Source organism: Anguilla anguilla, chromosome 17 (genome assembly GCF_013347855.1).
Source record: "Anguilla anguilla isolate fAngAng1 chromosome 17, fAngAng1.pri, whole genome shotgun sequence".
Classification (NCBI taxonomy): Eukaryota; Metazoa; Chordata; class Actinopteri; order Anguilliformes; family Anguillidae; genus Anguilla; species Anguilla anguilla.
This window is the reverse complement of record NC_049217.1, coordinates 8,715,444-8,731,945: the sequence shown is the minus strand read 5'-3', so window position 1 is coordinate 8,731,945 and position 16,502 is coordinate 8,715,444. Positions and strand designations below refer to the sequence as shown.

At 48.0% G+C, this 16,502-nt stretch overlaps 1 protein-coding gene across 6 annotated transcripts in view; it reads left to right on the top strand.

Annotated features, from left to right (window-relative positions):
* Window positions 1-7,578: 7,578 nt before the first annotated feature.
* The window catches only part of hdac5 (histone deacetylase 5), a 68,416-nt gene continuing 59,492 nt past the window's right edge, over window positions 7,579-16,502 (top strand). The window contains exons 1-3 of one of the 6 annotated variants that reach the window (XM_035397808.1): window positions 7,733-8,010; window positions 8,392-8,536; window positions 16,242-16,495. In XM_035397808.1, the coding sequence (XP_035253699.1) occupies window positions 16,474-16,495 (22 nt within the window). In that variant the 5' untranslated portion in view covers window positions 7,733-8,010; window positions 8,392-8,536; window positions 16,242-16,473. Of the gene's footprint in view, window positions 7,698-7,732; window positions 8,011-8,391; window positions 8,582-9,615; window positions 9,637-12,645; window positions 13,080-16,241; window positions 16,496-16,502 lie in introns of those variants that run through there. The other 5 variants (XM_035397809.1, XM_035397812.1, XM_035397807.1 and 2 more) reach the window with 5 other exon arrangements.

Sequence of the window (16,502 nt, the reverse complement as noted above, 5' to 3'; positions counted from 1 at the left end):
GAGCTATTAAACTTTGAAAGCTTTAGCCGGCTGCATTTTTTTCCGATCGGCGGCTTAAAGTCAGGTTTGGAAATATTCGTGTAAAATCGCACGGGATCGTAGCGCCCGAAGCATAGGCTCTGCTTCTCGGGGCCGCTGTCTGTGAACACTCTAGCAGTGGTTTGATGGTCCTAGGCCCTATTGTCTGGGAGCTATTGAACATTGAAAGCGTTAGCCGGCTGCATTTTTTTCCGATCGGCGGCTTAAAGTCAGGGTTGGAAATATTCGTGTAAAATTGCGCGGGGTGGTAGCGCCCGAAGCATAGGCTCTGCTTATCGGGGCCGCTGTCTGTGAACACTCTAGCAGTGGTTTGATGATCCTAGGCCCTATTGTCTGGGAGCTATTGAACATTGAAAGCGTTAGCTGGCTGCATTTTTTTCCGGTCGGCGGCTTAAAGTCAGGGTTGGACTTATTTGTGTAAAATCGCGCGGGGTGGTAGCGCCCGTAACATTGGCTCTGCTTCTCGGGGCCGCTGTCTGTGATCACTCTAGCAGTGGTTTGATGGTCCTAGGCCCTATTGTCTGGGAGCTATTCAACTTTGAAAGCGTTAGCCGGGTGCATTTTTTCCGGTCGGCGGCTTAAAGTCAGTGTTGGAAATATTCGTGTAAAATCGCGCGGGGTGGTAGCGCCCGAAACATAGGCTCTGCTTCTAGGGGCCGCTGTCTGTGGACACTCTAGCAGTGGTTTGATGGTCCTAGGCCCTATTGTCTGGGAGCTATTGAACTTTGAAAGCGTTAGCCGGCTGCATTTTTTTCCGATCGGCGGCTTAAAGTCAGGTTTGGAAATATTCGTGTAAAATCGCACGGGGTCGTAGCGCCCGAAGCATAGGCTCTGCTTCTTGGGGCCGCTGTCAGTGAACACTCTAGCTGTGGTTTGATGGTTCTAGGCCCTATTGTCTGGGAGCTATTGAACTTTGAAAGCGTTAGCCGGCTGCATTTTTTTCCGGTCGGCGGCTTAAAGTCAGGGTTGGAAATATTCGTGTAAAATCGCACGGGGTGGTAGCGCCCGAAACATAGGCTCTGCTTCTCGGGGCCGCTGTCTGTGAACACTCTAGCAGTGGTTTGATGGTCCTAGGCCCTATTGTCTGGGAGCTATTGAACTTTGAAAGCGTTAGCCGGCTGCATTTTTTCCGGTCGGCGGCTTAAAGTCAGGTTTGGAAATATTCGTGTAAAATCGCGCGGGGTGGTAGAGCCCGAAACATAGGCTCTGCTTCTCGGGGCCGCTGTCTGTGAACACTCTAGCAGTGGTTTGATGGTCCTAGGCCCTATTGTCTGGGAGCTATTGAACTTTGAAAGCGTTAGCCGGCTGCATTTTTTCCGGTCGGCGGCTTAAAGTCAGGGTTGGAAATATTCGTGTAAAATCGCGCGGGGTGGTAGCGCCCGAAACATAGGCACTGCTTCTCGGGGCCGCTGTCTGTGAACACTCTAGCAGTGGTTTGATGGTCCTAGGCCCTATTGTCTGGGAGCTATTGAACTTTGAAAGCATTAGCCGGCTGCATTTTTTTCCGATCGGCGGCTTAAAGTCAGGTTTGGAAATATTCGTGTAAAATCGCACGGGATGGTAGCGCCCGAAGCATAGGCTCTGCTTCTCGGGGCCGCTGTCTGTGAACACTCTAGCAGTGGTTTGATGGTCCTAGGCCCTATTGTCTGGGAGCTATTGAACATTGAAAGCGTTAGCCGGCTGCATTTTTATCCGGTCGGCGGCTCAAAGTCAGGGTTGGAAATATTCGTGTAAAATCGCGCGGGGTGGTAGCGCCCGAAGCATAGGCTCTGCTTCTCGGGGCCACTGTCTGTGAACACTCTAGCAGTGCTTTGATGGTCCTAGGCCCTATTATCTGGGAGCTATTGAACTTGAAAGCGTTAGCCGGCTGCATTTTTTTCCGATCGGCAACTTAAATTCAGGTTGGAAATATTCGTGTAAAATCGCACGGGATCGTAGCGCCCGAAGCATAGGCTCTGCTTCTCGGGGCCGCTGTCTGTGAACACTCTAGCAGTGGTTTGATGGTCCTAGGCCCTATTGTCTGGGAGCTATTGAACATTGAATGCGTTAGCCGGCTGCATTTTTTTCCGATCGGCGGCATTAAAGTCAGGTTGGAAATATTCGTGTAAAATCGCGCGGGGTGGTAGCGCCCGAAGCATTGGCTCTGCTTCTCGGGGCCGCTGTCTGTGAACACTCTAGCAGTGGTTTGATGGTCCTAGGCCCTATTGTCTGGGAGCTATTGAACATTGAAAGCGTTAGCCGGCTGCATTTTTTTCCGATCCGCGGCATTAAAGTCACGGGTTGGAAATATTAGTGTAAAATCGCGCGGGGTGGTAGCGCCCGAAGCATAGGCTCTGCTTCTCGGGGCCGCTGTCTGTGAACACTCTAGCAGTGGTTTGATGGTCCTAGGCCCTATTGTCTGGGAGCTATTGAACCTTGAATGCGTTAGCCGGCTGCATTTTTTTCCGATCGGCGGCATAAAGTCAGGGTTGGAAATATTCGTGTAAAATCGCGCGGGGTGGTAGCGCCCGAAGCATAGGCTCTGCTTGTCGGGGCCGCTGTCTGTGAACACTCTAGCAGTGGTTTGATGGTCCTAGGCCCTATTGTCTGGGAGCTATTGAACCTTGAATGCGTTAGCCGGCTGCATTTTTTTCCGATCCGCGGCATAAAGTCACGGTTGGAAATATTCGTGTAAAATCGCGCGGGGTGGTAGCGCCCGAAGCATAGGCTCTGCTTGTCGGGGCCGCTGTCTGTGAACACTCTAGCAGTGGTTTGATGGTCCTAGGCCCTATTGTCTGGGAGCTATTGAACCTTGAATGCGTTAGCCGGCTGCATTTTTTTCCGATCCGCGGCATTAAGTAACGGTTGGAAATATTCGTGTAAAATCGCGCGGGGTGGTAGCGCCCGAAGCATAGGCTCTGCTTCTCGGGGCCGCTGTCTGTGAACACTCTAGCAGTGGTTTGATGGTCCTAGGCCCTATTGTCTGGGAGCTATTGAACCTTGAATGCGTTAGCCGGCTGCATTTTTTTCCGATCCGCGGCATAAAGTCACGGTTGGAAATATTCGTGTAAAATCGCGCGGGGTGGTAGCGCCCGAAGCATAGGCTCTGCTTGTCGGGGCCGCTGTCTGTGAACACTCTAGCAGTGGTTTGATGGTCCTAGGCCCTATTGTCTGGGAGCTATTGAACCTTGAATGCGTTAGCCGGCTGCATTTTTTTCCGATCCGCGGCATAAAGTCACGGTTGGAAATATTCGTGTAAAATCGCGCGGGGTGGTAGCGCCCGAAGCATAGGCTCTGCTTGTCGGGGCCGCTGTCTGTGAACACTCTAGCAGTGGTTTGATGGTCCTAGGCCCTATTGTCTGGGAGCTATTGAACCTTGAATGCGTTAGCCGGCTGCATTTTTTTCCGATCCGCGGCATAAAGTCACGGTTGGAAATATTCGTGTAAAATCGCGCGGGGTGGTAGCGCCCGAAGCATAGGCTCTGCTTGTCGGGGCCGCTGTCTGTGAACACTCTAGCAGTGGTTTGATGGTCCTAGGCCCTATTGTCTGGGAGCTATTGAACCTTGAATGCGTTAGCCGGCTGCATTTTTTTTCCGATCCGCGGCTTAAAGTCACGGTTGGAAATATTCGTGTAAAATCGCGCGGGGTGGTAGCGCCCGAAGCATAGGCTCTGCTTGTCGGGGCCGCTGTCTGTGAACACTCTAGCAGTGGTTTGATGGTCCTAGGCCCTATTGTCTGGGAGCTATTGAACCTTGAATGCGTTAGCCGGCTGCATTTTTTTCCGATCCGCGGCATTAAAGTCACGGTTGGAAATATTCGTGTAAAATCGCGCGGGGTGGTAGCGCCCGAAGCATAGGCTCTGCTTCTCGGGGCCGCTGTCTGTGAACACTCTAGCAGTGGTTTGATGGTCCTAGGCCCTATTGTCTGGGAGCTATTGAACCTTGAATGCGTTAGCCGGCTGCATTTTTTTCCGATCCGCGGCATAAAGTCACGGTTGGAAATATTCGTGTAAAATCGCGCGGGGTGGTAGCGCCCGAAGCATAGGCTCTGCTTGTCGGGGCCGCTGTCTGTGAACACTCTAGCAGTGGTTTGATGGTCCTAGGCCCTATTGTCTGGGAGCTATTGAACCTTGAATGCGTTAGCCGGCTGCATTTTTTTCCGATCCGCGGCATTAAGTAACGGTTGGAAATATTCGTGTAAAATCGCGCGGGGTGGTTGCGCCCGAAGCATAGGCTCTGCTTGTCGGGGCCGCTGTCTGTGAACACTCTAGCAGTGGTTTGATGGTCCTAGGCCCTATTGTCTGGGAGCTATTGAACCTTGAATGCGTTAGCCGGCTGCATTTTTTTCCGATCCGCGGCATAAAGTCACGGTTGGAAATATTCGTGTAAAATCGCGCGGGGTGGTAGCGCCCGAAGCATAGGCTCTGCTTGTCGGGGCCGCTGTCTGTGAACACTCTAGCAGTGGTTTGATGGTCCTAGGCCCTATTGTCTGGGAGCTATTGAACCTTGAATGCGTTAGCCGGCTGCATTTTTTTCCGATCCGCGGCATAAAGTCACGGTTGGAAATATTCGTGTAAAATCGCGCGGGGTGGTAGCGCCCGAAGCATAGGCTCTGCTTGTCGGGGCCGCTGTCTGTGAACACTCTAGCAGTGGTTTGATGGTCCTAGGCCCTATTGTCTGGGAGCTATTGAACCTTGAATGCGTTAGCCGGCTGCATTTTTTTCCGATCCGCGGCATAAAGTCACGGTTGGAAATATTCGTGTAAAATCGCGCGGGGTGGTAGCGCCCGAAGCATAGGCTCTGCTTCTCGGGGCCGCTGTCTGTGAACACTCTAGCAGTGGTTTGATGGTCCTAGGCCCTATTGTCTGGGAGCTATTGAACCTTGAATGCGTTAGCCGGCTGCATTTTTTTTCCGATCCGCGGCATAAAGTCACGGTTGGAAATATTCGTGTAAAATCGCGCGGGGTGGTAGCGCCCGAAGCATAGGCTCTGCTTGTCGGGGCCGCTGTCTGTGAACACTCTAGCAGTGGTTTGATGGTCCTAGGCCCTATTGTCTGGGAGCTATTGAACCTTGAATGCGTTAGCCGGCTGCATTTTTTTCCGATCCGCGGCATTAAGTAACGGTTGGAAATATTCGTGTAAAATCGCGCGGGGTGGTTGCGCCCGAAGCATTGGCTCTGCTTGTCGGGGCCGCTGTCTGTGAACACTCTAGCAGTGGTTTGATGGTCCTAGGCCCTATTGTCTGGGAGCTATTGAACCTTGAATGCGTTAGCCGGCTGCATTTTTTTCCGATCCGCGGCATAAAGTCACGGTTGGAAATATTCGTGTAAAATCGCGCGGGGTGGTAGCGCCCGAAGCATAGGCTCTGCTTGTCGGGGCCGCTGTCTGTGAACACTCTAGCAGTGGTTTGATGGTCCTAGGCCCTATTGTCTGGGAGCTATTGAACCTTGAATGCGTTAGCCGGCTGCATTTTTTTCCGATCCGCGGCATAAAGTCACGGTTGGAAATATTCGTGTAAAATCGCGCGGGGTGGTAGCGCCCGAAGCATAGGCTCTGCTTCTCGGGGCCGCTGTCTGTGAACACTCTAGCAGTGGTTTGATGGTCCTAGGCCCTATTGTCTGGGAGCTATTGAACCTTGAATGCGTTAGCCGGCTGCATTTTTTTCCGATCCGCGGCATAAAGTCACGGTTGGAAATATTCGTGTAAAATCGCGCGGGGTGGTAGCGCCCGAAGCATAGGCTCTGCTTGTCGGGGCCGCTGTCTGTGAACACTCTAGCAGTGGTTTGATGGTCCTAGGCCCTATTGTCTGGGAGCTATTGAACCTTGAATGCGTTAGCCGGCTGCATTTTTTTCCGATCCGCGGCATTAAAGTCACGGTTGGAAATATTCGTGTAAAATCGCGCGGGGTGGTAGCGCCCGAAGCATAGGCTCTGCTTGTCGGGGCCGCTGTCTGTGAACACTCTAGCAGTGGTTTGATGGTCCTAGGCCCTATTGTCTGGGAGCTATTGAACCTTGAATGCGTTAGCCGGCTGCATTTTTTTCCGATCCGCGGCATTAAAGTCACGGTTGGAAATATTCGTGTAAAATCGCGCGGGGTGGTAGCGCCCGAAGCATAGGCTCTGCTTGTCGGGGCCGCTGTCTGTGAACACTCTAGCAGTGGTTTGATGGTCCTAGGCCCTATTGTCTGGGAGCTATTGAACCTTGAATGCGTTAGCCGGCTGCATTTTTTTCCGATCCGCGGCATTAAAGTCACGGTTGGAAATATTCGTGTAAAATCGCGCGGGGTGGTAGCGCCCGAAGCATAGGCTCTGCTTGTCGGGGCCGCTGTCTGTGAACACTCTAGCAGTGGTTTGATGGTCCTAGGCCCTATTGTCTGGGAGCTATTGAACCTTGAATGCGTTAGCCGGCTGCATTTTTTTCCGATCCGCGGCATAAAGTCACGGTTGGAAATATTCGTGTAAAATCGCGCGGGGTGGTAGCGCCCGAAGCATAGGCTCTGCTTGTCGGGGCCGCTGTCTGTGAACACTCTAGCAGTGGTTTGATGGTCCTAGGCCCTATTGTCTGGGAGCTATTGAACCTTGAATGCGTTAGCCGGCTGCATTTTTTTCCGATCCGCGGCATAAAGTCACGGTTGGAAATATTCGTGTAAAATCGCGCGGGGTGGTAGCGCCCGAAGCATTGGCTCTGCTTCGTCGGGGCCGCTGTCTGTGAACACTCTAGCAGTGGTTTGATGGTCCTAGGCCCTATTGTCTGGGAGCTATTGAACCTTGAAAGCGTTAGCCGGCTGCATTTTTTTCCGATCGGCGGCTTAAATTCAAGGTTGAAAATATTCGTGTAAAATCGCGCGGGGTGGTAGCGCCCGAAGCATAGTCTCTGCTTCTCGGGGCCCCTGTCTGTGAACACTTTAGCAGTGGTTTGACGGTCCTTGGCCCTATTGTCTGGGAGCTATTGAACTTTGAAAGCATTTGCCGGCTGTGTTTTTTTCTGAATGGCAGTTTAAAGTCACAGTTGGAAATATTCATGTAAAATCGCGCAGGGTGGTAACATCCGAAGCATAGGCTCTGCATCTCGGGGCCGCTGTCTGTGAACACTTTAGCAGTGGTTTGACGGTCCTAGGCCCTATTGTCTGGGATCAATTGAACTTTGATAGCGTTTGCCGGCTGCGTTTTTTTCCGAATTTCAGCTTAATCACAGTTGGAAATATTTGTGTAAAATCGCCCGGGGTGGCAACGCCCGAAGCATAGGCTCTGCGTCTCGGGGCCGCTGTCTGTGAACCCTTTAGCAGTGGTTTGATCGTCCTAAGTCCTATTATCTGGGAGCTATTGAAGTTTGAAAGCGTTTGTCATCTGTATTTTTTTTTTTTCAAATATCAGTTCAAATTCATAATTGGAAATATTTGTATAAAATTGCATGAGGTACAAATGCACAAAACATAGGCTGTGCATCCTGTGGCCATTGTTTGTGTAATGTTACTTGCATTCACTCTGTTTAATTGTTTCTAGCACCTTCTATAGGCCCTCATGTGAATGTCACTTATTCCTGTTATTATATGACCATCTTAAAATAGCAGGCTATTCTATTTGAAAATCATAGCAGCGCGGACATAATGGAAGAAGCGCTCGAGCTCTGTCTAAACAGCAACTGAAGCGGGGAAAAGCCGACCGCGCGTGCTATGTCAGGTCTGTCACCATGGCAAGTGGTGTCTGTCAGGTCTGCCCGATTGTTAAGGTTATCTGTCCAACTGTATATTATTACTTAGTGGTCGTATGGTGTATTTTTAGCACGCAAAGATTATCACGTGACCAGGACGAAGAAGTGACGTCTTTAATGTTGTTGTTAGTGGAGGAGCTGCAGATATGGAGGAAAGAGAGTTGTGATGGGAAATTTATATCTGAATTTCAGGAAATAATAATTAAGCAATACAACTAAAAGATCATCCGTGGAAGGACCCTGGGCCGTGGGTTGAAAAGCGTAGACAGCTCAGGCTATAAGGTAAGGGAGCGTGTAGCTTGTTCGCTTAGCTAGTTAACGTAGCTAGTCATCTGTAGTTGTTTGCTAGCTATAAGGTTATAATTCCTTTATTTATCACTCCGATATTTACTGACGCTGTCACAGATGTTTGCTAACTATTGCGGTATCTAGATAAAAGTTGCAATGAAATGCACGTAGCTGTTCACTGGTATCTTGGTCTTCCTGTTTGAAGTAGGCAGCCGAAAGCATGCAGTAACATTAGGGTTATTTTCACGGTCTTCTTAACCAGTCGGTGCACAAAAACGGAGTGAATGAGTCAGATAAAATATTATCAAAAAACGTTAATGTACTTTAAAAAGTGATTTTCAAAAATACAACATGATTTCCTTTTGGTTTAAATAGCGGCAGCCATTGTCTCCTTATGAAGCCGGATTCTCCTTGCACTTACAGCAAGACATTCGGAACATCGCAAGGTTATTTGGAGAATGAAGCAGGGTTTTCTTTTTACCGAGACATCACGTCCCACCGCGCCGAAAAGCTGAGAAGGGTAACGTTAGCTGTGCTCGGACTTATGTCACGTTTAGCTAGCGAGGTTGGTGCTATACAGTAATTGCGATTTTACACTAAGTTACATCATCGTGACTGTGCGATGGCGTTAACTAAACTGGCTAACTGGTAAACTTTCATTTTGAGGTGTTTTTTGTTTTTCGTAACCAGCTAAGCTTGTTAGAAATTATTTAGAATTTGGTGCCTACGTAAAAATATTGACATTTTTGGAAAACACGCATTGATGGGAGAGGAGAGATAATTACTGTAATTTACTCTAAGTACCATTGGGGCTTCTGGCTCCATGGTAACCCAGTAGTAATGCTACTAATGGTTATTTTTGTAACGTTTGGAAATCTGTAGCCTAACAGAGTGACTTAGAATGTTCTGATGCATGTATTTATGTATTTTTCAAACCATAACTGTGCCGTGTGGGTTTCTGGTACCTCCATGTCCACCTACCAACGGCTAACATTTAATGCGTTGCATTTAAATGTTTTCTTGTTGTTACCACAGTGTGTTTAAAGGTTTTGTTGTCGTTTTTAGAGCGTATGACTCTTGTATTTGGTTGATCATTTTTAACTTTAAAATCACACGTCCTGTGACTCGTAAGCTTTATTCATTAAGCTCTGTTTTGCAATTGACTGGATGGCCATAATCGTTTTCTCTCTCTGAGTATTTAATGGTAAATCCAGCTAATTTATTTATTTTCAGAAATTGACAAGGCCTCATATCCTCCACAATAGACATCTCAAAAATATGATTTAAACCACAAAGAACAATTGTTGCTTAAGAGCCATCATGACAGTAAATAAGCCTGTTTTGTCTTCCTGATCCAAGTGAGACAAAAAAGAAAAGACAAAAACAAGCGAAATGCAATGAAATGGAAGATTTCCAAATCACGGTAATCCATTTGCCCTGTTTAATTGGATTTCCTTTTGGGTTGCGGTACAGCTGGAGCAGGAATTGCTCTTTGAGGTGAAGTCTGCTGTTTGCCAGACCCATTTCTTCCAACTGTGACTTTCTGCAGAACGGTTCTTGCCCTGCAGTAAACAATGATGACATGAAGGACTCCTCTCTCTAAGTCTTCAACCTCTAAAGGTGCTTAAAGCTGCCAGCAAAAGGCATTATAGATGTGAACTTTATTTTCTTTGTGTATGAAATGTTGTATACATTCATAACTACATATCAGCTAGTCATTCTGTCATTAGGTTTTACATCAGACTGTAGCAAATAATTGAGTAGCCAAATATAGCCTGTGTGCATTATATCTGTGTATTCAGTTTGAAATCAAAACTGAAACTATTTTTGCAACATCCAAGGTCCAGCTTAGCTTAAAATGTATTTTCTGCAACAATGTATTGCGGATCAGTCTGCTCAAGTTCATTGCAAAAGTGTTAATCTCAGGTATGGCATCCTGTAAAGGAAAGAATGCGTAGTCCATGCTTCCCACGTATGGACTGCCGCTTGTAGCATTGCAGGTTGACACACAAATGATCAGTCTGGTTCTGTTATTTTGGTTTGCACCATACTACAGCAGATCGCTTTTGGTCTCTGAGTTGAAATTTTAAGACATGGCATAGTTTGTGCCTCAGTTGGACCTCTTTAGTTCTCAGAATGATAGCCTCCTCTGCTTGTGTGTGAAAGGCGGGGCTAAGGAACGGTGATTGACAGCGGCCGTGTAGCCTGGCCATCAAAGTCAATAAGTTGAAGGTTCAAGACCAAGAGCCTTGCCCTTGCATTCTTGATTAGGGTACTGAATCCACATTGCTTCAGTAATCCATGGGTAGAATGAAAAAATGTGAGCAGCATACGATAATCTTTCCAGGCCATTGCTGTAAATGAGCATGTGTGCTCAGTCAGCCTCCTCTGTATAAATAAAGGTTCAATTGAAATTAAAAATTAAACTTGCTGTGTGAATAACGAAGGCAGTGCAGCCTAAATAAGTTCATATCCCTTTGCTTTGCGGAAGGATTGCTGGGGTCAGTGCGACACTTTGGAAGTACTGGCAAAGATGAGGGATGTCAATCTTTCTGTGTGTCTGACAGCATGCTCTCGCTTCTCAGTTGAATTTCTGTGATATGATACAGTTGTTTTTTGTTTTTTTTTCTCGACGGTTCTGCGGAAGAAACTGACAAGTGCTGTTAAAGGTGTAGAAGGTGTAGAAGTTAGGCATAGAAGGTGTAGAAGTTGAGTGAACAAGGTTTAGAAGTCGAGTGTAGAAGGTGTAGAAGTTAGGCACAGAAGTTGTAGAAGTTGAGTGTAGAAGGTTTAGAAGTCAGGTGTAGAAGTTGGGTTTAGAAGGTGTAGAAGTTGGGTGTGGGAGGTGTAGAAGTTGGCTTATTGCTTCTCTGTACATTAAAGCCCAGAAGAGATTTCATTTTCAGACTCGTTCCCAAAGCCTGCCCATCCTCTCACTAGAAAAGGCTCATTGCGAATCCTTCTAATAACATTTTGAATTAAATGCTATTTTAAATTGAATTAATCTTGTGGGTTCCCTCAGTCGTATTTTGTAAGCTCATTGGCCTTCTGTTTGGTTTTTTGGTTTTTATTGTTATCCTTTTGATCAGTTGTTGTTTGAATTAGCCTACTTTTTTCCCCTTTGGCATTGATTGGTATTGTTTGCATGCACACCAGTGACCTTTGTGTTAGCTCTTTCAAAGGAAGAAGTACATCTGCAGTAAAAAAGTGATAAGGCACCATGCAGCTTGCCAGAGCTTCTGTGTTATTATTAGGCTATTATACACATTATTTCTGTGTGAGACTGTGTAAGCAAGACTGGCTCTTACGTGAATCAGGGAGTGATGCGACGGTCTTTAAAAATGCTTTAAAACCGCTATTGAAATAATAAAAGAAGTATTTCAGTGCCTAATGTAACTTTGTTTAATTGCTATGAGAGGTGAAGGTAAACAGGATTGGTTTCAGAACTTAGGGTAATTTCCATTTTTCTGTAAATTGAGGGTTTGGTTCAGGGGTGTCAAAATAAATTCCCAGGGGGTTGCAGTGTCTGGAGATTTTTAGGTTTCCTTTCAGTCAGCTGCCAATTAAGGCCTTGAGAACAAGGTGTGTGGATTCTTTAGCCAATCAGGGACTTAAATGTCAGGTCCACTGGTGCCAAAAACACCTTAAAAATCAGCAGACTCTCTGGCCCTCCAGGTCTGGAGTTTGACACCTTTTGCCAACTTGATGGAGCACAACTGTCTATATGACAGCCTATTGTGGGCCTGATTAAAACACTGACAACCACTTGGTTCCTTTGGAAAACAGGGCTGTTTAGTGGAATAGGATGTGTCTTTACTTGAAAATCTTGTAACAATGAGAGATCTTTCACAAATGACCCAAAATGCAGAATGAGGCTGTCCACTGGACACTAGGGTAAATCCTAAAAAAATTTTTTTTATGATTTGCTTCAGAAGATCTAGAGAAGGGTCCAGGAAAGACAGTCTAACATGCCTTTGCGTAATTGCATATTGTAATGTCCGCCTGGACTGGGGTTGCTTGTAGAAGAAGCGCATGCTCTTTTTAGTATCACGGCTTCAGATCCGTACTGCTTTGTACCGGTCCTCACAGAAACGCAGACATTTAAGCCACCATCAGCTGCTTGTAGTTTTGCTTAGTTCTCTTTTTTTACTTGCATTTGCAGACTTTGCAGTGCCGTTCAGGTGTTTGCTTTCTTTGTGTTCGTGTGGAAGCAGCAGCTATTTTGGTGGAGATTTTCACTGTGGGGGATGGATGAGAGTGTCATAGCTCCCCTCCTCCTAATTCTGATTCCCAGGTGTTTGAGAATGAGGCTATTCATGCACAGTGTATAATCGCAGCCTGCGCATCCTAATTTTCCTGTTTTGAGGAGAACGTTTGTGAATCTAAATCCAGTAATCCTCAGATCAGGAGTGTGAAATCTTACCCGAAAAGGGCCAACGTGGGTGCAGGTTTTTGTTGTACCCCAGCACTAAGACACCTGATTTGACCAAGTAACTAATTATGGCCTTCAGTCAAGACCTTGATAAGTAGAATCAGGTGTCTTAGCGCTGGGCTAGAACAAAAACCTGCACCCACAGCGGCCCTTTTTGGATAGGATTGGACACCCCTGCCTTAGATGTTGTTTGTGCTGTTTGTTTGAGGGCTCTGCACAGAAGCTCACCCTAGTCTGCTCAGAACAAGTGCAAAGAGATCAAAACCACACCAAATGTTGGCTCTTTAAAGAAGTGATGGGGGGGTGTGGCCAGGTTGCCGGGGAGACGGCGCCGTCTCTCCTTCAGAGCTGCCGCGGATGGGACCCGAGCTGCTGCATGCGGCAGAAGACTCGCGACTTTGCAGGTACGAGCCGCCGTCGTCTGGCGACTGCGACCCAGCCTCCGTGCTCGACCTCGTCCCCGGGCGCGCTTCCCAATGATGCGTCTGAAGCCGAGGCTGGGAGCCTCGTCAGCCTCCTGAGCATTGACAAATGCGACGGGAAAGGGGAAGAGCCGATGAACCTGCACAGAAAAACAGAGTTGGAGGTTCTCGTGGTACGGCTGCACTGGTGGCCGGCTCCACGAGCGCAGGTGCGAGAGGTGAAGTTGTTAATGTCGGTCTGCTTGTTGTGTATTGCTTAATTAGCAGAGCATCTCGATGGGTAGATGGAAGTCTTTTTTTAAGGAGGGTTAAGAAGTGACCGTGGGCAGGCCCGGGATTATTCTCTGCGCGGAGGCTGTTATTTTCAGCCTGTTCTCCCCTCCCGCTGGGATTTCTCTGGGCGCAAGGTCAGCAGGCCTCCAGGCCAATCTTTACCGCTGCTTTCGCTATTTTAATGTGCGCACGCACGTCATCGGGATAACGCGTCCAGAACGGTCCGCCCGCAAATAGCCGGCAGTTTTAGGAAGCAGACCTTTCTAAGCGGCCCGCTTCCGTGACACCCGACAGCCCGACATGCTGCGGTGACACACTTCTCCCCCAGGCTTGCTGTGTGCGTGAGCGCTGCCCAGCGTGGTCTGGCTGGCTGGCCCTGTCTGTACCCCGGCTGGCTGTGCCCTGGCTGTGCCCCGGCTGTGCCCCAGCTAGCTGTACCCCGGCTGGCTATGCCCCGGCCGGTCGGGCCCTGTTAGTGGTAGGCTTATTGGAAGCGAGAGGCTGTGTGCTGGAAGACCTCCATGCTGGTCCGATTCCCTGACCCAAAGCCGCAACTGCCGGCTGGCATCTTATCTCCCCTGTCAGAGGGGCATGTTGTTCTGGATGACCTCAGCGAATGAGCGAGAATCCCAGGAAGGTTGGTGGATTTTCATGTGAGCAGGTCCAGGGTCAGGGTGTTCCTGTGATACACTTCCCCCTGTCTAAGGGCATTAAATCCTCATCCCAGCTCTGGGGTTGATTCAGAGGTGCCAGCGTGGGACGGCAGCTGTAGCTCATGCTGTCCCCCTGACAGGCACCCTAACCCGAACCCCAACGCCCTGACGGGGGCACCGGACAGCCATATGGGAGTCTTCCACGATTCACGCGAGCGTGTATCATGTGACCCGAGACATGCGTGTTCTCTCCCGCAGTTTGGGCAGTTTTTTTTGTTTTTTTGCCTTTCCAGATGCTTCTCTGGACAAATTCAGCTTTTCATCGTAACGTTGCCTTTCAAATAAAGGCAAATGTTACCTTTTTTCCCAGCAGCTTGGCTCTAGTTGCTTGCTTGACTGATGAGCTCGAATAAGCTTTGTAAAGAATAGCCTTTATCACTCAATTCATTGTCAGTCAAAGTTAAGTACAAATGAGGATTGAATCCAGTCTGGAGTCATAATTATTTAGTGCTTATTAGTATGCAGTGAAAGTAGACACCATGGTCAGAATTGTCCTATTCAGCAGGTGAAAGTACATCATTAGCCTTGAGTTTCTCACTCTGTCCAGCAGGGGGTGCCATAAGGTTAGCTGTTTCTAGAACAGGCAGTAAGTAATGCCTAAAATGCAGGGACAGTTTTATCCCACATTTCTCTGTGTAGCAGAGCTGGACAGGAACGCCGGTGGGAGCTGAATTTCCACACACAAAGAGCTCTGGCATCGACACCCAGGGAGCCACAATTTTAACCCAGAACTGTGTGGTTCAGTTCATCGCAACGTACGCATTAGGCTGCGTTCACACCGCAGCCAAGTCCGGTTTGTTCAATCTTAATGGGCTGTCTGTCCACACTGTTATTTGATACTGACTTGGTGAACAATCTCCTGACCTCATTTGTAAATATTATATTTGGGTGACTCTTCTCCAACTGGAACGGTTTTTACTGATGGTCTATATTGGAAAACGGTTCTTGAGAACAAGACCAGAGATGGGACAGAAATTAATTTCAGGGTTTTGGGAGGATATAGGAACAAAATGGAAAAAGACAAAATGCAGGAAAGAAATGCCAAATTAAAGTGAATTAAAAGAAAGTTTATAAATATGTGTTTTTAAGTTGTGAAGTAGAAATTGTCCAATGTTCTCTGGTAAAGATTTCCATAATTTACGGGCCCACAGAGAGAAATCAATTTGCAGTAATGCTGAGAAAATCCTTATCTATAGACCTGTGTTGGAAGGCAAGGAATCAAATATCAAATATGTATTATGGGCTAAACCGCGTAATGCAGTTGTTCCCAACCCTGTTCCTGGAGATCTACAGTCCTGTAGGTTTTCATTTAAACCCTAATTTGTCAGCTCAATGAGATCTCTAGCTGTTGAAGGAGGTGTGCTTTGTTAGGGTTGGAGTGAAAACCTACCCCCCTACCCACCTCCAGAAGCAGTACACACACACACACACACGCATGCACACACATGCATGGCCAGAAACATACACACTCACCTGTCCTTACACACACACATTTACATACATTACGTACACAAAAGCACATCCAGAGACTAACCCTGGAGCTTAGACCCTGTAATCACCGTTGTGAGTTTGCTATTAAATTTTCCACGTTCACGCTGAAATCATACACTGGCATTATTACATAAATCTTTCAGCTTGCCAGGTGCTTACAAGCTTAGGGAAATGCTGTTATGAGCACCTACAACAAGCCGTCCGTCTGCCAGGTCTGAGAATGTTCGCCAAGCTAGCGCTTCTTGTCGAGTTTTACTTCCTGTCGAAAAGGGTCGTCAGCAACCAGTGAAAAGGGACCATTAAAATTGTGTACATTCGTACACGGCCGACTGCTACTAAATGTCACCGTCTGGACCACTCTAGCGGTAAGCCTCAGAGAGTGGCATTAAATGGCGGTAACAAAAGCGTTCTTCGCCGCCTTGTGAAATTGAGCATGTTGGTGGCGGTGAGAAGCGCATGCAGACCTGAGCGTGCTCAGAGCTTGGCGAGGGCAAGGCCGTAGTGCATTTGCTGCGTGTTCCAGCGTTGCTGGTTTTTTGTAACAAGGGAGCGTTTCTGGCCTTGTGTCCACTGTGAATATTTCATGACCCCCCCCCCATCTCTTATTCTGCTTGAGGGACCTCACAGTCCTGTCTTGAAGAGCTCCTGCCGTTTTGTGTGATACAAGACAAGAGGGGCCCATCTCTTGAGGCCTCTTCCCTGTCTGGGTGTGTCTGTGTCTGTGCATTTTTGTGTGTGTGTGTATGTGTATGTGTGTGTGTGTGTGTGTGCACATGCACACGCATTTGTTCATGTGTATAACGTAAGGGGAGTGCCTTGGCTATAAGATTCCAAGTCTCTTTTACAAACTTTGGTTGCTAATTCCACCTCCCCTTTCCTTTGTAACTGTTGCAGTGGGACCGTCCCAACAGCACCCTCGCCCCCTCCCAGCTTTGTGAAAACATGGCGGACACAGACGACCCCCTTTAGAGCCAGCGGCCCTTCACCCAGCCTCCTTCTCATGTAAACATCTCCACACACCACCTTTTTCAGCTGTCTGCCAGGCTCGTCTCTCACTACAACCTGTCACACCTTTTTTGGGGCGACAAGGACCGAAGACAGTTCACGTCCCGCTGAGCCTCAGTCCATGAACTCTCCCAACACCCCAGGTAAGGC